Source organism: Cupressus sempervirens, chromosome 11 (assembly GCF_028749045.1).
Source record: "Cupressus sempervirens isolate cs-2001-9-10 chromosome 11, ASM2874904v1, whole genome shotgun sequence".
Classification (NCBI taxonomy): domain Eukaryota; kingdom Viridiplantae; phylum Streptophyta; class Pinopsida; order Cupressales; family Cupressaceae; genus Cupressus; species Cupressus sempervirens.
Genome location: NC_143128.1, coordinates 547,554,443 through 547,579,079, shown reverse-complemented (window position 1 = coordinate 547,579,079; position 24,637 = coordinate 547,554,443). Strand labels below are relative to the sequence as shown.

Genomic DNA, 24,637 nt, shown 5'->3' with positions numbered 1-24,637 from the left:
AATTTGTATTGACAATTGTATTTGTTTCATGTGACAGATAGTCCAACATACAAGCATTTATGTATGGTTATATATGACATAAAATGACATGTAAAGTAGCTAATGGGCCGGGTGCAAATATGTTGCACCGTAGTCGACGACATTCTAAAAGACAAGCATTGGGAAAAAAACATAAAAACACACTAAGCATGATGAAAACACAAAATTCTCTAAGATGTAAAATTAGTAGGAAAAAACAAAAGACATGCTAAAATAGAAAAAAATTCTTTAAAAAATTAATAGAATGTATATATTGAAAAAAATAGATCTTCACGAATTGTCCATTTAGTGGATATGAATTTTCATCTTGGGTGAATAAAAGTTGGTCCTAACATAAGGGGGGTCAAATTTTCCATGTTTCTCCTTGTTTTGGATTCTATACTTCCACATTAATACCTTGTCACCAACTTGAAATTTTCTATTATTTTATTTCTTATCAAGGACAAATTTGGTCTTAATTGCATTTTCAAGTTAATATATTAGCTTGTCTTTGTGCTTCATCTGATTCAAGCAATTGATATATCTTACAATTCATAACATTTGTGATATCTTCATCATATTCATGTATAAACTTGTGAGCTAGTAATACTTTATTCACATGAATGTCACATCCATGCCATCTAGATGCTCATATGGGAACTTTTAGGCTATTTTTTTAATTGTCGTTCTATTTTAACATTGAGTTATTCTCAATTTTGAGTCCCGCTACTTCTTGTTGTTTTCAAGATATTCTAGTGCTCTTCAACAAACTGTTGTTGTTTGATTCAACCACTCCATTGCCTTGAGGATAGTAAGGGGATGAATATGACAAGTTTATTCTATAACTAAAACAAAATCTAGTAAAATTTTTAGACTTGAAATATATTGTATTATATTTGATAAATTTATTACAAACCCTAAACCTTGCAACTATGGCTTCAATGAAAAAGTAATTAGCTTGCTAGTTACCCTTCTTGTTCAAATTGCCTCAAACCATTTAAGTCTTGCACTTTGTCCCTTTGCGACTACACTAATGGAATTGATTCCTTATTACTGAAATGGATTATCCACCATCATAGGTTTTAATTGAGATTGTCCAAAATACTTTATTTTTCTATTTTTCTAGAAAATATCTAGTATGTATCACGACTTTGACCACCATTTGTGTGTATATATGCAAGACTGACCACCATTACCCAACTTTGATAATTTTTTGTTCATTCTTTTTTTTGTCTAAAGACAACCTCCAAAGCCTCCATGATATATATTTGTGTCTTAGTAACTTTGATCTAGATCAAGAACTTTCAATAAAATTTCATCCATATTTCTCTAATATAAATCACCTTCCAAAATGACATAATTGATTGCTTTCAACTTCAAAGTTCTCTTTTAATTTTTTTTCATTACTTCTAGACATGTTGTGTGTTGCAAGCAATAATTGTCATTTTTATAACATGAATACGATTCGAGGCTACACACTTTTATGATTTCTTTTTGTTCAACACAAGTTATTTGCTTTGCTTCTAATCTGGACTCTGCAATTAGATTTACAGGTCCCCAACCTCTTACCAACTCAACACAATCTAAATCTCAATATTGAATTCCTAAATTTTGTTGTTCTATTTGCATCTTATACCTTTTTCTCACGTTGCTAGCATAAAATGCCTCTCAAGTAACAAAAGTTTTTAATGACGAAAAAGAGAAATTGATCAAGCCGAATTATGCAATGCATGCTTATATGAAAGTTGAAGGAGCAAGGAAGAAGAAAATAAGATTCACAAAATTTTAAAGTGAAATACTTAAAATCATTAAAAATATTAAGTGGACGTGATAGTGCTTTTGGTGAATTTGGAGCAAGGTAGATTCCTCTTTATTCATGAATCTATTCATGGTTTACACTAACAATGATGAAATTAAAATGAAATGAAAAAATCACACATCCATTTGATATGATAACATGAAAAAAATAAAAACTTGATCTTCAATCAATATCTTAGAAAACAAAACAAAACAAATTATTTATCTATAGTAACAATTAGATTGTTATTAAAGATGGTTTAGGATTCGATTAGATTTATGGTTAAACTTCAATTAAGATTTTAACTATGATTTGACTTAGAATCATAGATTCATATGGTTATTCTATTTTAAAAATTTAATTATGACTAGATTTATAATTAAGGTTAATAGGATTAGTGTTAGGTTCATTTAAGATTAAGATTACATTAGAAATTTAAATATGTTTACAAATAATATTATCATTTAATTAGAACAAATAATATATTAATAAATTATAAATTTATCTTAATTAAATATATATTGATTTATTTTACATATATTTTTGAAAATATAGATATATTATTTCATAAGTTATAATACACACTTCAATAAAACTATAGAATATATAATTAACAAAATCTGATGTAAATAAACACACAAGCATAATTAGAATACTAATATTAAATATAATAATAAAAAAAATATTAACTAATTGGATAAATTAATAATAATAACTGATATTTAAAAAAGTAAATATTTTTTATCTCGAACGAAAAAACATGACAGATAACAGAAACATATTAAGCGGATCCACCACAATAAAACAGGAAAACGAAAAAGTTGGCCACACGCGCCATTAACGCTTTGGAAAATTTATAAACAGAGAAGAAGAGGAGGGGCCGATAGCGTTAAACGTTGATTCTGTTCTGTGGACAAACAGTAGTATCAAGACTTGTTCTGCAGAATGAGATGCGAGAGAAGGAAGAAATGGCCCAGTTTCGATTCCCCGGGAATCTCGCTCCGAATAGCAATCATGGTGGCTATAGTAATGGCCAGCACTCTCGTCCTCCACTTTTGCGGGCATTTGTTGATAAGGGCAAATGAGCTGGGTAGGATTTGTTTTCAGTTACCTCCGTATGATTGCAAACACAGGCATTTCAAGATTGCAATGGTGACTTTGTCGGATGAGGCAGAGAGCATCCCGGACAGATCTTTTGAGGGCATTATGAAGATGGTCGAGCCCAACAAGAGATATTATGCTTACAAGCATGGCTATGATTTCATTGATGCCACCATTGTCTTGGACAAGCAGAGGCCTCCCAGCTGGAGCAAGATTTTGGCCGTTCGTGCTTATTTGCCTCATTATGACTGGGTTTTCTGGAATGACGCGGTATGTTAAGCTTTGTCCTGGATTTCTTATTGTCATGTCAAGTTCAAATCTGCGTGCTTTATTTGTCAATGTTTGTTTAGGTTTATGGATTTAGATCGCCCTTTTGGAATTGGTGCCCCAAATTCACACACCTGGCTGTCCACCTGAAATTTAGTTGCCTTTTTATGACCTGCTTTAGAGCAATTGTTTAATTGACATGTTATCTAAAATTTGCACCTTTATTTTAAGTTGACAGCAGTGATTCAGATTTGGGTAATCAGCAGGATGTCATACCGTTAGAATATGAAATTCGTAAAATGTATAAAATGTTAGAAGTACTGGTTGCTGCCGCACCAAAAGATGGACTTGTTAATACTCCATACAACTACTGGACTTAAACCATGCTTACAAATCTCCTTGAGAGATGTTGGCACACTGCCAACAATCCCCTCCCAGCATTACTTGCTGTGGCCTGCATGGATTCAAATATGTAACCAAGCTCTGATACCACTGGTTGGAAGTAGTGGTTGCTGTTGCACTAAAAGATTCACCTGTTAATGCCGGATACAACCATTAGACTTATAGAAGACACAAGAGACTGTTAAATCATGTTGTCACTCCCCACAAGAGATGCTGGTACACTGCCAACACGATTAATACTGTTCAAGGGAACAGCTAGTGGAACACTGCGTTAGGCCTCTGAATTATTACAACTGTTCAAAACATTAATGCGAAAGTTAAACATAGCTTATAAGGATTTTTCATAGTTGAGAGCTTGAATTACCATGACCTGTGGACAGCTTTGACAGCATTTATTTGTTTTAGCAAATATGAAGTGGTGGACTAAATTTTAACTTCATACCTTAAAAATTAAGGGTCATAAAAGATCATGAGATGTGAGGTAAGATTGGACAATATACTTTGATGTTTCTAATGAGCTATGGGTTGCTTTATCAAGTGGGTCCATGAAGGGTATAAGTGGAAACTTCCTATACGATCACTTGCCCACGAAAATTCGGAATTGTTTGCAGTTTTTGATTACTAAACAACTCTACTTTCTCAAAAATCCTCTATGTTAAATCAATAAAAAGTCTTTAAGAGTACCCATAAACCACAAGCAAATTGCCACTTGATCCAAAATCTTTTGAGAATTTCTCTGCATGTTTTGCAAACTTTTAGCCCCCCAGCCTCTGGCATCATCTGAAATTTTCTTTCGTCAAATGGATTCCACATTTAGAGCTCCTTAAGTTTTTTAACTCCATGGCACCACCTGCAGCATCAGAATAGGAGACCTAGCCCCCACCATAGAAGCGTACAATTATTACCTGTGGAAAATTAAACTTGGATAGCATCCTTATCATTTGTAAATGCGGGCCAGATTCTGATGTACGGTGTAAGTCACAAGCTTCTAGATCACTCTAGAGAGTTTTGAACCCAGTTTAATGGTAGCATTCCATTTGCACAGGGTTGAAAAGTATAAAATGATCTGAACAAGCTGGGCAGCAACGTGGCAACTGTGGTAGGTCATGATTACTTGGGATAAATTTCAAGTTTTTAAGTGTAATGCTGATGTGCTTTCAGGGATGTCTGCTATTATCAATACACAACTCTCCTATAAATGTCAGCTCTTTGAATTTTATTTAACTTTTTTTTAATACTTTCCAGTACTAGCTATTTTTCAAGTCATTTACAGTTTTCTAGGCAATTCAATCTCTTATGAGTAGATCCAACAAGCATTTGTATATCGTGAGTATAATTAATGCTTTCCTTACTAGTTTTTAATTAATTTATGCAATTGGTTTTTGGCATTTCAAACTAAATATAAGTTTGTTATTATTGCTATTCCAAGTTGAGTGTAAGCTTAGCTTGAAGAAGTTTTTAAAGGTTAACTTTGTTTCTTGTTTTTATTCCTAATTGTGGCTTATAGACTTATTTATAAGGACACTAGCTTCTTGGTTTTGATAAAGCAAGTTAGTGAGATGGTTTACATTACTTTGATTGAAGGATACATGTGGATATGTCCCCTTCCCTACAAGCAAGCTTTATTGTCCTCTAGCCGTTCTGGGGGCAGCAACACATCAAAGGGATGTACCCTTGCCATCCCCGCTGCCTGAGATTCATCTGGGAACTGAAGCGTCCCCTAGCAATTTGGGGATGCCCAACTGTCCTCAGAACAATTGACGGATGGCTGGGTGTCCCCTTTGTTAGGAAAATGATGTCTCAACCTTCTCAATAATTCAGGTTACTGTTGATACATGAGTGATGGGGATTGGGGGCGGCACCCTCGACCATGGGGATTCAGTGGTGTCATCTCCGACTTGGGGATTTCCAGGGGTTCCCCCCATGTATGCCCCAATCCCATTGCTGGCTAGGGGTCCAAGGGGAATTGTGCTTCGGCAGGGGTTTTGGGGTTAGTTCCCTGTAATGTGCCCTTCTAAACCAACTAAGGAAATTGGGACAATTACCTGATTCTGTCTTCTTATTTAATTCAAATGACTGTAAATATAACCAAGAAGGATATTTACAAAGTCGCAACTGCTATTTCTGATATGAATGTACAAATATATGCAAGATTGATATTGAGTTGTTAGCAGTATCTGATATACAGTTGAAAAGTATTGTGTATTTACGGTACTTAGTGTAATGATCCTTGCTATATTGTTATTATGCAAATAAGATATACTAGTATTGCTAATAGCAACACAGATTACTATCTTTGTTAGAAGTTTAATAACATGCAACTTCTGAATTTCAACTATTGCTTGTCGCGATATCAATGCTGTTTCCAATGAGATGCTTCAAATCTGTGCAATCGATAATTGTTGTTTCTGATATGCTAATATATTTACACAATTCTAAGAATGCCGTATTGTCTGATATAATGGGGCAATGTTTGCAACAGGGGTGCCATATTTGATATCTGTCAAACAATGCAACTAGTTTATTCCGTTAAGGCTAAAACTCTGTGAGCCAATACAATAAGGATAAAGGAAATAAGGGTGATGTCTTCCATTTGGAAAGATAAGTCGATGGGCTCTATATACTTGCATTTGATAAATGAAAGGATATGAGAATGAGACATGTCTCATTCCTTGATTGTGATCATTTTATTAACTGTTCCTCTTCTATTAGGACTTGATAAATGATAACCATTTGTTATCTCTTGACACATTTGTTTGCAATGATAATTGACTTGGCTTAACTGATTATTAATACATTCATGCCCTTAACATATTTTATATGGGATTGATAACAATCTAGGGAATCGCTGATTATCTCTGATTACTGAAACTTGCTTAAGGAAACCATCTTATTTATAAGACTTTGCAGCTCTTGATAATTATTATGGCTAATCGGCCAAGTATGAATAACACAAACATGAACTGACAGATGACTTTGCAGTGGATGTGTAATTTAAGTATGGAAGTACATTGCTGATCTGAAATATGTGATAGGGAAGAATGTGTGTGGGACATGAATGCAATCATGATTTATGGCTACTGAATGCAAGCATGAAAGGTGGTTTTTGGATGATGGGTGGACTCAGTCTATATCTCTTTATAAATATTAAGAAAGTACATATTGTGGAATCACAATATTCATATAAGTTTCAATCTTTAATCAAAACTTACAAGGTCGTATATAGGCCATAGGTCTTGGATTGGGGATATTATAGTCTCCACGTCTTAGAAAATGCTTGCCTACAAGCATTCTTATAGTGTTATGATGATTTCTGGATCCCAAACTTGGAAGTGCTATCTCTTTGTAACATGGCTAAATTGAGTAGTTACTGACCGAGATTAGATCAGGTTGTATACATTTTTGAGGAGATTGTCAGTCACAAACTTCATGCCTTACAAGAGCACTCCTACTATCCTTTTCATAGGCCATCTTGATTCTAGATTTCCAAATGAATCTTTGGAGGGAATCACCATCTATTCTAACTTCAATAGCCTGATGCTCATGCCTATGGCTGGCCTCATTGTTGACTAGTGAGAAGATTTGGTTCAACCATTGAGTCAAATTCTTCATGCCTTTCTTCAAGAATTTGAAATGGCAACTCCAATGGTTCCAACTTATCATGATCATGAATGACCTATGATGTTGGTAAGCATCATTATCTTTTGTGATGGAGTTAATACTTAATCTCCATGAATTTAGATATATTTTTGTAACAAATGGTTTTTCATATAAAAAACAAGACAGTTTAAATAAAGATTTTCCAACCTTCATTGATAGATAACTGATAATCCTATTCATATGACATTAACTATTTTAACAATTAACTGAAATAACCATAACCATATCAATGATCATCTGAAAATAATTAGTTTAACGACTAATTGAAGTTAACTATTTTTATGATTAATTGAATAACTAGATTGATGATCAACTGAAAATAACTGTATCAATTGAAATAACTAGATGAACAATCAACTGAAAATAACTGCATTTATGATCAACTGGAAATAACTAGATTAACGATCAACTGAAATAACTGTATTTATGATCAACTGAAAATAACTAGATTAACGATCAACTATTGTTTCTACATATAAGTAAGTAAATGCTTAACAAGAAAAGAAGAAAAAAAAATACAAAAATCATTTGGAAGATCTTTAGTTGGTTGTGCAAGCCTCGACTTTGGTGAGGGGAGAAGCATTGACATAGGCTTAACCTCCCAACTTCGGACCATACTTATCCCCACACAATCTATTGAATTAAAAAGGTCTTCCCTACCTCGGAATTGGGCTTGGGATGTTCTTAGTGCAGCTACTGAGCATCCTGGTGTTTAGAATGTCCGCACAATTATGAAACGGACATGCTTGCATAATTGGCGCCGCTGACATCAAGTGATCATTAGATGGCAAACATGCCTTTAAACTACCTTGGCCAAGGATTTTTGATGGGCTCAACGACCCGATCACCACCGCTCGACTTGACAACAGGTTACCTTATTAGGGATGAGCATGAGCTATTAAGTATGTTTAATTAATTTATTATTCATATATGATTTCTCTTCTGCTTTCTTGCAGATTCATACTACCTCTTCACCTTACTTGGCTATATAGCCGGTGAGTCCTAGGTGTCCGAAATTTCCTAAGCAATTTGCTCTATGCATAAAATTCTAAAAGGATTCGCTGCTTAGTATGCTTATCACAAACTATGACCAGAAAGATTATGTTCTTGAGACTAATTGAAAATATTATTGGATTTTGATTTCCATACAGTGTATTTTATTTCAGGTTTTATTGCATTTGAAAAAACTCTCTCATAAGAGGTTGTACCTAATATATTATGAAAGTTAAAAGAAAAAGACTGATAACAAATGACATGGAGTATGTAGCAAAACTTATATTGTAACTTGAAATAAATCTGGAAAGAAAAGGAGTCTTGTGAGCCTAACTGGCTGCTATGGGAAACAATAAAAAGAAATTGGAATAACATCACATGACCTGATGTATATTCAAATATGTCTTAAGCCTTGCAACCGATTGGTAACTTGCCCTTCTTCAGATGTTGCAGACGTATCCAAAGTGCAGAATACTTTATTCCTCAAATGAACTGAGCATATACGACAGAGTATAGATTGGTGCTGCTTGTGAATGGAAAGTATAGACTAGAATAAAAGAGGATTTCGGCACAAAAAATATATGAAGTTGGGTGTTATGGATGGTGGAGAGAATACTCGAAAACGTAGCAAGGTAGCCGGGTGTGTTAGATATGATGTTCGCCTCTTCTCACGGCTTCCATTTTAAAGGAACAAGCCGTGACTTCTTGGCTTCCGCAAGTTAAAAGATTATTGCCAATATATTATGCCAAGTGTTTAATCGGTTAAAAACAAAGAAATATTAAAATGGAAATAGAGTTGGAAGATTATAGTTCGAATATTATTATAATTTGAATGTTATTATATTTTGAATATTAGGATAATTTTGAATATTATTATAATTTTATATTTATATATGTATATGTAAATATATTAATGAGGTGACATTATTTTATTAAATTATTATAATATAATGGTGCCATTTCATTTTTATATCTATATGTACATATATACATATATATTATAATAATATGGCGAAAGATCATTTAAAATCCTTTGAGGTACGTTTTATATTTTAACTCAATCATTTATGTTTCTCAATTTATTTACTTAAATAACTCATGCACTCCCACAGATGTATCCTGTGTTCAAGTATTTTTAAGTCCTTACCAAAGAAGTTTAAGGTCATAACTGTCAATCTTGTTAACTAAACTAAGTGAGCATTCCATTCCGATGATCCCATTTAACAATGCTTCCCCCCCCTTCATCTTCTCTTGCAATCACCCATGAAAAATACTTCCGCCATTATAAGAATTCTATAATAATTTTCATATAAACATTTAAAAGACTTTAAATTATTAATCATAATTCCAAAATCATGCAATTGCTAACATCATATAATAGTTAATGGTTAATGACCATCTTCATTAATAGTTAATACAATGGATATAAATAACTACCTACTTCACATGATCATGAAAGAAAAAAATCCGGTAAATCCAATGGTTATGAGCAAGTTTATAATTAAGTCAAAATTTTGGGATGTAACATACCCTCCCCCTTAAATTTTTCATCATCCTTGATGAATAGCACAACAAAACTTTAAACAAAACCAAATCAATTTATTTTAAGAAAGAAAAGAAATGTTCAAATTTTAGCCTCCAGAGAAAAGATGAGGGTATTTTTGAAAGATTTCGTGATAATCTTCCCAAGTGGCATTATCCTCCACATACTGATCCCACTGGACCTTGCATTGAGTTACCTTTCGATTTCGTAAGCGTAGCTTATGCACATCGAGTATTCTGAGTGGTTCTATTTCTACCACCCCTGGTTCTCGCACTTGTAATAGGTTCCAATCAATTATATGATCATGATGAGTAATGTATTTCTTAAGGTATGACACATGGAAGACGTCATGCATCCTGGCAAGGGCTGGTGGTAAAGCAATTCTGTAAGCTCCTGGGTTCACAACTTCCAACATTTCAAAGCGTCTCACATACCTTGGGGCTAACTTGGCATTCTTACCAAACTTGATAGTACTCTTCTAAGGTTTTACTCTTAATAGTACCTTTTTTCCCACCGAGAATTCCCTAGGTGTTCTTTTTGTGTCTGCATAACTTTTCTGTTTATCATTAGCTTCCTTCAATCTTTGACGAATCTGGATTATCTGTTCTTCCATTTCCTTAAGCATCTCAGGTTCAACAATAATTCTATTTTCAAGTCGATTCCAACTCACAGGAGTTCTACATTTGTGGCCATATGGAGGCTCAAAGGGGGCCATTTTAATGGTGGATTGATAGGAATTGTTATAAGCAAATTCTACCAAAGGTAAATATGTTTCCCATTGATATTGCTGATCCATACATTAAACTCTCAAAAGATCTTCTAATACTTGGTTTACTCTTTCTGTTTGACCATGTGTCTCAGGATGATAAGCTGAACTGATGTTTAGTTAAGTACCTAGTGCTGAAAATAATGTTTACCAAAATTTGGAAGTTATCCTAGCATCCCTGTCTGAAATAATTTTCTTTGGAACTCCATGCAATCTGAAAATTTCTTTTATGAATTTCTGAGCAATTTCTGGTGCTCCATTAGTTAGATTTCCTGGTATAAAATGAGCAACTTTTGTCAGTCTATCAATTACTACCAGAATGGTATTGTGTCAATTTCGTGTCATAGCTAATCCTTGAAAATCCATGGAAATTATCTACCATTTCCATTTTGGTACTTCATTAGGGTGCAAAAGGCCAGCTGGGTATCAATGTTCTGCTTTCACTCTTTGGCATTCTAAGCATCCTGCCACAAATTCTATTATCTCCCTTTTCATTCCTTTCCAAAAATATAAAGGTTTTATATTAAACAACATTTTAGTTACTCGAGGGTGTCCTGAATATGGAGCTGAATGAAATTCTTCCAGAATCATTCTTCGAAGTTCAGATTTGTTGGGTACATAAATCCTGTTATGATATCTTAACAATCCATCCTCTTCTAGACTATATTCTGAATACTGGGAATCTTGTGGGTCCTTGATGAGAGCTAAGCTGATCTCTGCATAAAATTCATCATGTTCTAGATGTTGTAAAATTTGGTCCTTTAAACAGTAGCCATGGCAGAAATGTGTCTTCTCCTACTTAAGGCATCTGCCACTTTGTTTTCCTTGCCCTTAATATAACTTATGTCGAATTCATAGTTTGCTAAAAATTCCAGCCATCTTTTTTGTCTAGCATTTAAATTTGGTTGAGTGAAAATATATTTTAGACTGTGATGGTCGGATCGTAGTTCAAAAGGTTTTCCAATCAAGTAATGTCTTAACATTTTAAGAGCATGAACAATAGCTGCTAATTCTAGATCATGAAGGGCGTAATTCTGCTCATAATTTTTCAGATTTCCTAGATTCATATGTAGTTACCTGCTCATCTTGCATTAGCACACCTACTCCTTCTCCTGATGCATCTATTATGACTACGAACTTCTTTTGTGGGTCTGGTACTCTTAATATGGGTGCTGTGGTTAACTTTTCCTTCACGCATTCAAAAGCTGATTGACATTTTTATGTCCATACAATTTTTTTTCCCTTTCTCTGAAGTGATGTAATCGTGTAAGCTATTTTGGAGAAATTCTTGACAAACTTTCTATAAAACCCTGCCAATCCCATAAAACTTCTAACTTTTGTCACATTTTTAGGTATAGGCCATTCCTTAATTGCTTTAATTTTTGATGAATCAATGACTATTCCCTAAGCTGATATAATGTGCCCTAAATACTGAATTTCCTTTTGATAAAAAGTGCACTTAGACAATTTTCTATATAATTTATGTTCTCTTAACCTTTGTAAAACTTTTTCTAGGTGTTTTTGATGTTCTTCCTCATTCTTTAAATAGATTAGAATATCATCTATAAAGACCAACACAAGCTTATCCAAGCAATCTTGAAATATGCTATTCATTAACATAAATGTTGGTGGAGCATTGGTCAACCCAAAAGGTAACACTGTAAATTCATAATGCCCATACCTAGTTCTAAATGCAGTTTTGTGAATATCTTCATTCTTAATATGAAGCTGGTGATATCCTAACCTCAAATCAATTTTTGAAAACACTGTTGCACCTTTCATTTGATCAAAAAGGTCATCTATTCTAGGAAGTGGATACTGATTTTTGATGGTAACCTTATTGAGCATTCCATAATCTATGCATAATCTCATGGTCCTGTCCTTCTTCTTAACAAACAATACTGGGGCTCCCCATGGTGAAACACAGGGCCAGATCAGTTTCTTGTTTATCATATCCTATAGTTGTATTTGCAACTCCATTAATTCTGTGGTAGTCATTTAGTATGGTGCTCGAGAAATGGGTTCTGCTCTTGGTATCAAATCTATGGTAAAATCAAAGACTCAAGACGGTGGTAGACTGGGAAGTTCTTTAGGGAACACATCTTGATAATTCTTTAGATAGGGATATTTTTCTTTGAAAGATTCTTTTAACTTTTCTCTGATTTCCCCATCTTCAAAAATGTAGTCATCTCCATACGTGGTGTTTTTAGGATCTCTCATGTCTTCAACTCTTACTGCAAAGATCGCACAGCCTTTTCTTCCATATTTCTTAAGTTGCATGGCAGATATCTGCTTTGATTTAATTTCACGTTTAATCCCTATAATGCTTGCGGGTCTACTTTGATCATCCAGACAATTTACAGTTTTGGCAAGACAATTCACCTTGGACTTATGCTCACTGAGCCAATTAATGCCTATGATAATGTCATATGACCCAAGAGATGCCACATACAAATTCACTTTTGTGGAGGAATTTGGAAAATCAACTTGAGCGTCAAACAAACATTGCTCTACCTTAGCCCTTGACTAGTTTGCATATTCGACTGTTCATGGTTTTTCCATAAAACTAGATCTTTTTGGAAATCTACTTAATAGTTTAGGTGATATAAAACATTCAAAAGCTTTAGTATCAATTAAAATAGAGATAGGGTTCTCGTAGATCTTACCCGGAGTTTCAATTGGGCTTATTTGTTGTTTTGCTTGTCTATTATCCAGGGTTGAATGGATCCTTTGTCGATAAACATGTTGCTGTGGGAGAGGTGGTCGTTGCAGCTGATTGATGTTGGGTTTGACAGGGCATTTACTAGCATAATGATCTCCTTCACAATTGAAACATCCTGAAGGTGACCCCTTCCTTTCATTACCCTTATTATACTTACTTGTACAAAAATTACTTTTAACATCCTTGACACTGTTTCCTTTTGATTTTGGCTTGCTATACTTGAAATCTTTAAACTATTTTTTTTGAGATCTAGTATCTGCACCTTCCGTATTCCAGTTTGATTTACTTTTATTATCTTGGATGGAGTCATCCTTCTTGATTTTGTATTCCTATCAGACAACCTTTTCTAAAGCTTCTTCCATAGTTCGAGGAGTGAGAATATCAACTGCTCCTGTTCTATTATTTAGACCCATAATGAATTTTCTCATGTTTAGATTTTTTTCTTGCTGATATGGTGGTATATATTTTAATAGTTGGGTAAATTTCTCCTAGTACTTATGTATAGTTATGTCCCCTTGCTTCAAATTTTGGAAGTCTGATAGTTTTTGGTCATAAAAGGTTTGGGTAGCTAGCAATTCCTAAAAATGGTTACAAATTTCTCCCAAGTGATCTTAGTGGTTTTAATGTTTTGCTCAACTTTGGTGTTTCCCCACCAAGTTGCAGCTTCTCCAGTAAAGTGGTATATTCCCCAAATCACCTTTGAGGTTTATGAGAAGTTCCTAATTTCAAAATACCATTCCATTTCAGTTAACCAAGCCTCTGCATCCTCTCCGGATTCAGAACCGACAAATTTGGGTGGTTTGATTTTCTTAATATCTGTTGAGAGATCAGCCACTATTTCTTGTTTCTTTTGTTTTTCAATTTGAGTGGGTGAGGAAGTTTTCTTGTTATATCCGGAGACTTCTGTCTCTGTTATAGGAGGAGGTGATGATTGCGTTTCTTCATGGTTATGCCCCATCTGGGCTGCCATCTCATTCATTCTCTTTTCCATATTATCCAACTTTAGTTGCGTTTCTTGCAAAATCTGAAGTAGCAAATTAGTGGATGATTGAGTGTTTTTACGGACCATGTCATGATCTGCAATGTTCTCGTTGCTGCTCATTTTGTTTGTTTACTGATTTAACTTGTGAATTTACAAACTTTATGTCAATTTATTGTATATACATATATATTTTTTTAAGTGTACCTACAACAATTGAAGAGTTTGCGAGTGTATACAACACATGAACTAAACCAATTTATTTAATTAACTTAATGCTTTGCTGCCGCATTCAAGGCAGCCTTATTTACAAAAATTTCCTCTATTGAGGATATTTACATTATGGAATCTAATTTTGCTTCTCAACATTCAGTTCTGACTCGGGTTTGTACATATCCCGCACCATCCAGGATCTGTGGAAATGCATAAGAGAAATGCCCTGACGAGCGTTCCAATTTTGAATTAGTTTGTTCCTATACGCTGTTTTGCTAGCAAGAGTCCATTTGATTCTTTCTTTCTTCATTCATTGCAATGCCTAGTTCAGGGTTTCATTATCTTGGGGCATGGAGCAGCAAGTGTAGTCAAATTTTGGCATGTTTTTAATTAAGAGAAGATGGGATGTCGAGCCTTCTTGCGGGGTGTTTTACGTACTTGCATCATGTACAATTATTCTAATAATTTTTCAGGTTTACATGGAAGGTAATGTGCTCTAGGTTTAGTGTTGAACCCAACACTCTGATACCAGATGTAACAAATGGTTTTTCATATTGAAAACAAGACAGTTTAAATAAAGATTTTCCAACCTTCACTGATAGATAACTGATAATCCTATTCATATGACATTAACTATTTGAACAATCAACTAAAAAAACCATAACCTTATCAATGATCATCTGAAAATAACTTGTTTAACAACTAATTGAAGTTAACTGTTTTTATGATCAACTGAAAAATAACTAGATTAACAATCAATTGAAAATAACTGTATCAATTGAAATAAATAGATGAACGATCAACTGAAAATAACTGCATTTATGATCAACTAGAAATAATTAGATTAACGATCAACTCAAATAACTGTATTTATGATCAACAGAAAATAACTAGATTAACGATCAACTATCTTTTCTACATATAAGTAGGTAAATGCTTAACAAGAAAAGAAGAAAAGAAACATACAAAAATCATCCGGAGGATTTTTAGCTGGTTGTGCAAGCCTTGACTTTGATGAGGGGAGAAGCATTGACACAGGCTTAACCTCCCAACCTCGGACCATACTTATCCCCACACAATCTATTGAATTAGAAAGACCCTCCTTACTTCAGAATCGAGCTTGGGATGTTCTTAGTCCAGCCACCTAAGCATCTTGGTGTTTAGAATGTCCGCACAATTATGAAACGAACATGCTTGCATAACTGACACCATTGACATCAAGTGATTATTAGATGACAAACATGCCTTTAAACTTCTTTGGTCAAGGATTTCTAATGGGCTCAACGACCCGATCACCACTGTTCGACTTGACAACAGGTTACGTTATTAGGGACGAGCATGAGCTATTAAGTATGTTTAATTAATTTATTATTCATATCTGATTTCTCTTTTTCTTTCTTGCAGATTCATACCACCTCTTCACCTTACTTGGTTATACAACTGGTGAGTCCTAGATGTCCGGAATTTCCTTAGCAATCTGCTCTATGCATAAATTCTAAAAGGATTCACTGCTTAGTATGCTTATCACAAATTGTGACCAGAAAGATTATGTTCTTAAGACTAATTGAAAATATTATTGGATTCTGATTTCCATACAGTATATTTCATTTCAGGTTTTATTGCATTTGGAAAAACTCTCTCATAAGAGGTTGTACCTAATTTATTATGAAAGTTAAAAGAAAAAGACTGATAACAAATGACATGGAGTATGCAGCAAAACTTATACTGTAACTTGAAATAAATTTGGAAAGAAAAGGAGTCTTGTGAGCCTAACTGGCTGCTATGGAAAACAATAAAAAGATATTGGAATAACATCACATATCCTGATGTATATTCAAATATTTCTGAAGCCTTGCAACCGATTGGTAATCTGCCCTTCTTCAGATGTTGCAGACGTATCCAAAGTGCAGAATACTTTATTCCTCAAATGAACTGAGCATGTACGGTAGAGTGTAGATTGGTGTTGTTTGTGAATGGAAAGTATAGACTGGAATAACAGAGGATTTTGGCACAAAAAATATATGAAGTTGGGTGTTATGGATGGTGGAGAGAATACTCAAAAACGTAGCAAGGTAGCCGGGTGTGCTAGATATGATGTCCGCCTCTTCTCACGGCTTCCATTTTAAAGGAATAAGCCGTGACTTCTTGGCTTCCGCAAGTTAAAAGATTATTGTCAATTTATCATGCCAAGTGTTTAATCGGTTAAAAGCAAAGAAATATTAAAATGGAAATAGAGTTGGAAGATTATAGTTCGAATATTATTATACTTCGAATGTTATTATATTTTGAATATTATTATAATTTTATGTTTATATATGTATATGTAAACATATTAATGAGGTGACATTATTTTATTAAATTATTATAATATAATGGTGCCATTTCATTTTTATATCATATGTACGTATATACATATATTATAATAATATGGTGAAAGATCATTTAAAATCCTTTGAGGTATGTTTTATATTTTAACTCAATTATTTATGTTTCTCAATTTATTTACTTAAATAACTCATGCGGGTCCCACAAATGTGTCCTGTGTTTAAGTCTTTTTAAGTCCTTATCGAAGAAGTTTAAGGTCATACCTGTCAATCCTGTTAACTGAACTAAGCGAGCATCCCATTCTGATGATTCCGTTGAACAATGCTTCCCCCCCTTCATCTTTTCCTACAATCACCTCTAAAAAACACGTCCGCCATAATAACAATTCTATAATAATTTTCATATAAACATTTAAAAGACTTTAAAAATTATTAATTGTAATTCCAAAATCAAGCAACTGTTAACATCATATAACTGTTAATGGTTAACAACCACCTTCATTAACAGTTAATACAATTGATATAAATAACTACTTACTTCACATGATTATGAAAGAAAAAAATCCGTTAAATCCAACGGTTATGAGCAAGTTTATAATTAGGTCAAAATTTTGGGATGTAACAGTTTCAATCTCCAAATAGATCCTCCATTGATGTCATTATTCTGCATAGGATATATTATAGAAGAGTGTCTTCTCCTTGTTATCCAACTCAAACATTTACCTTTATCAAATGTAGGAATCATGATCTGAATTGTACCCTTTTGTAGTTTGATTGAAGAACATTTGTGGCGATTTTGTTAGAGCTTGCCATATTATTCTAGATGGATTTCAATGTTTCCTTGATTGAAGATGCACTTGGATCCCAAAATTTGTTTTCATCCTTGCCTTGGCGTGCTTTCAAAGCAGCCTCTTCATTCAGTTCAAAGAGTGGGTTACTATATGTCTTGTGACCTGTCCATTTCAGCTTCAAACAAAAGATTATGAATAAGTTTAATTTGATCTTTGTTCTCAAGAATAAGCTTTACCTCTTTCAACTCTTCTCTATCTGATGTCTTTGGGTAACTTTCCAAGTTACCTTCATCTCTTTTTAAATAATTTGGGTTCCATGATTTGGAGGTGTTCTACCTTATTTAACCATTTGTATTTCATCTTCCCATACTTTTAATGTCAACTTCCCTTGTTTATTAACTTCAAAATGATGAAGTGGGATACATAAAATGACCTTTGGTTTACTTGTACTAGTTGCATTATTCATCCCATTCACAACTATGGATAAAACTGAGTTGTGGTTGATATCCTTGAATGATTTCATATAACCTTAATTATGATTTCTTGCTTCAACATCTCTCAAGCCATCTCCTAAGCCATCTCCTGTGCACGATCCTTGTGATGATATGAGGTCATCCTTACTACCCTTGTGTTGGCACGTGGTTTAGCAGAGCATGTTATGTTATAATGTCTAATCTGATCATCACAAAGTTTGAGGAGATTGCATTATGGAGATATTCATTTCTGAGTATCAGGTTATCAGTTTTTGTGAAGAACATGGCAGTTTGGTATGGTGAATTGTGTGAAGAATCAATTTTGGTAAGTGGTATATTTTGGTTGAGCTGACATTAGAGCCTTTTACTCTTTATTAGCATGCATCGCATTATTGTTTTAGTCGAAGATTCTACATGTTTCATTTTAGAAGTCCACAAGGCTTATGTTTCTGGGTTAAGTGATCATATACAAGATCGGGTATTGTTAGCGAAGGTATGAAGCGATTTATGGTTGACTATTATGATGTGTTGATGTGAATTGTGTAGTCAGAGGTTGTGTTTGATGCAGAGATTTTATCACTGCTTCATCAGAACTATTCAAGCATAGTAGATGCTACTGGTCAGTTTGTTATAGGACAGTAAGTCCAATTTTGTATTCTAATTTGACCATTAAACTTGACTAAGGGTTAGATCTATTTTGTATATGAGGAATGAGCTCTAGGCGAGTGGTTGAATGCAAGTGTGTTCCAAAACTCTTATTTTGTACTTATGCCTTTAACATGACACTTATTAATGCAGTAGTGAGATTATTGTGGTTACCATCCCCTTTGGAGTTTTTCCCTTGATCGGGTTTCCCTTGAAAACAAATCACGATGTTATTAGTTCTTTGATTGCTTATTTGTTATGTTTTAGTTTATTTTTCATATGTTTTGTAGGTACTTGTGCAATTGGTTTGAAGTTTATAAAAGTGTTAGAATACTGATTCACCCACCATGCCCTCAGTATTCTTCAATCCTAACAATTGGTATTAGAGCTTTGTGCCTAAGAAGAAGGCTAACAGCTTGAGGAGAATCCTAATGGGATCTAGCAACATTCAAAAGCAACTCTTGATTTTGAAGATGTTGACAAGCAAAAAGTAGAGAACATTGAGTTGAAGGAAAAATTTAAGGAAGATGATGGATTTATTAGGATACTTAGAGATTAGTTGAACAAATCAAGATGTAAGAGAAACTTTTTGATCAAATGAAATCTGATGGAAGCACTATTATAGAGGTTGACAAATCTTCTTCAAAGCAACTTGAGAAAGTAATGAAAGAAAAAGAAGACTTGCAGATTAAGATGGAGACTATAGTTCTTAGGTTGACTAAGGAACTGAATGAAAGGAAAGAAAATCAAGAAAAACTTAGAAGGCTCCAAAGATGAAAACCGATGAATTCCACAAGTTGAACACTTAGAGATGCAAGTTGACCTAGATGAGACAAGGCCTAATGAGTAGGAACTTGAGAAAGTGATTGAAGCTTTAAGGAGCGATCTAGTAGAAGCAATGGAATTCAAGGACAATTCAAATTGAGCACTAAAAAGCTTGATGAGCACTAGAAAGGAAAGACTAGTTAGAGATAAGAAAGGTTTGGGTTATAAACAAGGAGAATATTCTAAGGCAGTAGAAGGTAGAGTAGATCAGATTGAGAAACCTAAGGAAACATATATGGATGAGGCCAATGGACATAAATTCAATGGTAGATGCTTTACATTCAATAAACTTGGTCATAGAGAAAAGGTATGTCAGAGCAATTCAAATGCTACACACTTTTTTCGATATTGTTTCACATGTTGGCAGTATGGACATAGAGCTAGAGAATGTAGATCAGATCTAGATTGGAGATGAGACCTAATGCTAATGGTGGAAATCTTACATGCCACAAATGTAATAACTTTGGACACATTGCAAGGAATTATAGGTTGAGGACCAATCCGAACAATTAGAGGTATGTGAATCAAAATGTCATTTGTTTTTAGATACAACAATATGGGCATATTGCTAAAAGATTTGCAGATATAGAGATAATGGAACAAGAATGAATGGTTCAGTTAAGAAAATAATGCAAACAATTATAAGGGAAAGAAAACTGATGTGAATGATATGGGTTAGAAACAATGTTACAGGACTCGGTGAGTCGTGAGGCGAGCCAGGCAAAACGAGGCTAATGGCCTCTTGCCTCAGACTCGGTTGGGTCCCGTTAGGCAGACTCTGCCGACAATCAGCATCCAAAAAGGACAATTTTTTGTTGTTGTTGTTTTTCTGGTATGTAAAGATTCTAAAGCATAAGCTAGACCTAAAAAGGTCATTCTATCACTTGCAGACACAAAGAATAGAGAAAGGGGAGTTGAGGGAAGAGTATTTGGGTTTTGGGAGATAAATTAGCAAATTGGTTGGCTCTCATCTATTGGTTGCTGATTGTTTGTGCCACTTTGTAGCTTGTATATAAGCATTGAGAGGAGTTAAAAGAAGTATTTGGAGGAGGCTTCTTCAAACTTGGGTTACATTTCCATTTCTAGAGCAAATTTGAAGAGGTAAGATACATTTTTTCTTGTTATTTTGCAAATTTTTTTTACATTCATGAATTTTTTTTATTTGCATGTGTTTGGACCCTTAAGATTTGTTCCATTTTATGGTGATGCAAAACTTGAAAAGTAAGCAGTCCCAGTGTTTGTAAATTGGATTTTCTATATTCTAAATGTTTATTTTATTTATTTAAGGTATATTGCAGCAGATTAATGTCATATCTCAACTCGAGGGTAGTGGAATTAGGCCTAAAACTTACCTTGATGCTGACCCTAGTGTAGTAGCAAGGGATAGGGCTTGGAAACATGCTATTTATGGGCATAAGAAAGGAGTTGTGACATGTTGGCATTGTATGATAACATATAATGGGAGAGTCATTAATAGATTGAAATATCACCTTGCACATATACCGAAGCGTGATATCAAAAAATGCAAGGAGGTACCTCAAGATGTTATGTGTGATATGCAAGCTCTCTTAGAGGAATTTTTAGAGAAGAAATAATTTAAAAAAAAAGCAACAAGAAGATATGGCACAATTAGTTAGAACTATAAGTGTAGAGGGCTCTTCAAGTTATCATGGACATGGTCACTCTCCAATTCCACTTTCTATTACTACATCTTAGACTGCTAGCATTGGGCCTTGGGTGTGTAAGCAAAGATCCTCACTTGATTCCATCTTTGTTCCACACACAACTCCAGGTGCACAACCATCACTTGAGAGCATGGCTTGGGATAAGGAGAAGCATGAGCAAGCAAAGTTGGCACTTGGAGATTTCTTCTTCTACAACAACCTTCCATTTAATGGAATAAAGCATTTATAATTTTAATTTTTAATTTGTATGTCTTCTCTAGCTTGCATAATAAGTATACTTATATTGTTTATTTAATTTGTTTTAACTTTTAGGTCTCCTTATTGGCAAATTGCCATAGATGCTGTTATTGTTTGTGGTCCAGGGTTCAAAGCCCCTAATGATGAGGAGCTAAAAGGTCCTATTTTGGTCCATTGCGTTGCTGATGTAAAAGTTGAAATTGAGGAGCAGCGTGAAGTATGGGTCGCGAAGGATTGCACCATCATGACCAATGGTTGGACTGATAGAGGAAATAGAACATTGCTGAATTTTCTCGTCTCCTCATCAGGTGATTCAATATTGTACTTAGAAAGTTAGAATTTAATAATTTAGTAGTAAATTGATTGATCATTGTGATTGTACTAAATTTCTTTATTTTTTCTTAGGTTCTACAGTGTTTTTGAAATCGGTTGATGCCTTGGGGAAGACCAAAAATGTTGAGTATCTTTGTGAGGTAATGGAGGAAGTGTTGAAGGAGGTGGGTGAGGAGAATGTGGTGCAAATTGTGACAAATAATGCAACAAATTATGTTGCTGCTGGTAAACTTCTTATGGAGAGGCATCACCACTTGTTTTGGACCCTTTGTGCTACCCATTGCCTTGACCTCATGTTGGAGGATCTAGGTAAAATTTCTTTAATAAAAAAAAGTGTAGAGTGAGCAAGGAATATTTGCAAGTTCATACATAATCACGCTTGGGTCCTCAACCATATGAGGCAACACACTAAGAATAAAGTGCTGTCTCGCTCAGTGGTCACTAGATTTGCAACAAATTTTCTCACATTGAAATCTTTTCTTAACGCAAAGGCTGGTTTGAAAGGTATGTTTGTATGCGAGGAGGGGATAAATTCATCATTTTAAGCTCAATGTAGCAGTTGAGGTGGTTGATAAGGTTTTTGATGAGAGTGGCTTTTGAAAACCGGCCAAGGAGATTGTGGAGGTAATTTTACTTTTTGTGCTCATTTCCATTTCATTTCATTATTTTTGTTAAAGTTTTAAACACTTGTTTATGTTTATTGACATTCACATTGTTCATTTTTAAATGAAAAACTTAAAGCTTAATGTTTTGTTTTTCACAATGATTGTAGTTCATAGAGCTTCTTATTGTTATCCTACGGATTGCTGATGGAGAGAAGTCCTCAATGGGTTACATTTATGAGGGCATGAATAGTGCAAAAGAGGCCATTCAAGCTTTTAATGTAGGGAATCATGAAAAATATGGCCCCATATGAGATGTCATTGATAAGCAATGACACAATCTACTTCGTAGGCCTATACATGCAGCTGCCCACTTTCTTAATCCAACATATCAATTCAACTCAAATTTTAAGGTTGATGAAGAGGTGTTGAGTGGCCTCTATGATATTATAGAGAGGATGTCACCTGATGCAACTATTGGAACAGTTATATTCTGTGAGATAGAGATGTATAAGAAAGCACTAGGAGACCTATTTTCACGAGACTTATGCAAGAAAAACCAGACAGAACTGATGCCTGGTAAAAATATATGATTCCAGATTCTAAATTCTATTTTATTACCACATTAGAATCTAGAATCTAGATTGATAAAGTCAAATTTATAGAACTGATTTAAAATTTTCTTGTTTTAGATGTATGGTGGGAGATGTTTGGTAGTAAGGTGCCAAATCTATAGAGGATTGTAGTTTGTATCTTGAGCCATCCATCTAGTGCTTCAGGATGCGAACACAATTGGAGTATGTTCGAGCATATACATTCGAAGAGGTGCAATATGTTGACAACAAAAAAGTTGAATGATCTTGTTTTTATTCACTACAACCTTTGTTTCTGCCACAAATAGATTTTGGGCACCGACACATCTCCCATTGTATTAGAGAAGGTCGATATACAAGTAGAGTGGAACACAGAGGTTGATGATCCTATCTTAAGTGATGAAGACTTGGAGTGGGTTGATTAGGTTGATCGAGAGGTAGAGGCAGTGGAGGAGGCTAGAGCACGAGGAGACCCAATGCAGGACCCTAAGGCCAGAGTTATGGATCTGACTCTGATGATGAGGATTATGAGGATGAGGATGAGTATGAGGATGAAGAGGATGATCATGTCACTGAGGTTCAACCTCAGGCATAAGGAGAGATGATGGCTCTAGAGGGTTCCATGACCTATCTTAGGTGTACTCATGGGAAGACATAGGCTACTATGAGCCTTTCTTTTGATAAATGTTTTGAACTTTTGATTCCATAGATATTGACATATTTTAGACATTTGATAGTTACATTATATTTCAGATTTCTATTATGTTATTCAGTTTAACTTATTGTAATTTCTTTCAAAAATTCGCATTTATACTTACGTGATCTATGAAAACCTGTATATGTGTGCAAAGTAGCTTCTATTTATCTCAATTATTGTGTATTTGATGTTAATTGGTTAAATGATGCATGAAAAAAACTTAAAATCCTTAAAAATCTTTGAATTTCATGGGTTTTTAAATTAGCCAAGTCCTTGCCGAGTCTGGCCGCCGAGATTGAGTCTGAGGCTAGTAACACTGGTTAGAAAAGAACATATTGACTCTATTGGACAGATCACACCAGTCCTTGGTGTGCATTCTTCATCAACAACAATAATGAGTTTTCACTATTGTGTGATTTACATGATGTTATTTAGCATTAGGACATAATCACCAAGTATTTTGAAAATCCTTTATTGGATCAAAGCACAAGGTCTGAAAACCAAAAGGACGAGAAAATTGCAGCCCTAAGAAGAAATCTCTTTATTTTTGAGAGAAATCTCCCATATATTTTTAATGTAAAATCATGACGTAAGGAAGTAGAATTTGCAATCTGGATTGTGGAATTGCAGGTTCTTTTCTCAAAACTGAAGTTGCAAGATTTTACTTCATTAAATCACTGTTTTTTTTTTTGTGAATGAATTGTAATTATGGCATTTTAAATTTCACACATTTCTGTGTAAATTGTGGCCTTATTTGTAGGTGTAAAAAGGTGGCAGTTTTCTTGAATAAAATTTGGACTTTTCCAAAAACTAGATTTCATAGTTTTTCTAAGTTGTCTTTTGCTGTTTCAAATGATGGCCAGCACAAAGAAATCTCACGGCTAAAGTTTATAAGACTATTAAATTTCTAGTTTTTTGCATTTTCTTGGGTTTACTTTGCACACAGGCCTCAAGAAACAACAAATAATGT

At 34.3% G+C, this 24,637-nt stretch overlaps 1 protein-coding gene across 5 annotated transcripts in view; it reads left to right on the top strand.

Moving 5' to 3' along the window:
- The first annotated feature begins 2,596 nt into the window (after window positions 1–2,596).
- LOC149530789 (galactomannan galactosyltransferase 1-like) overlaps window positions 2,597–24,637 on the top strand; it is a 219,139-nt gene continuing 197,098 nt past the window's right edge. For 2 of the 5 annotated variants that reach the window (XR_016358564.1, XM_089809218.1), the window contains exon 1: window positions 2,601–3,187. Coding sequence is in view for 3 of the 5 variants with exons in the window: in XM_089809218.1 (XP_089665344.1) it covers window positions 2,762–3,187 (426 nt within the window). In the remaining 2 variants the exon portion in view is untranslated. Of the gene's footprint in view, window positions 3,188–24,637 lie in introns of all 5 variants that reach the window. The other 3 variants (XM_089809217.1, XR_016358563.1, XM_089809219.1) reach the window with 3 other exon arrangements.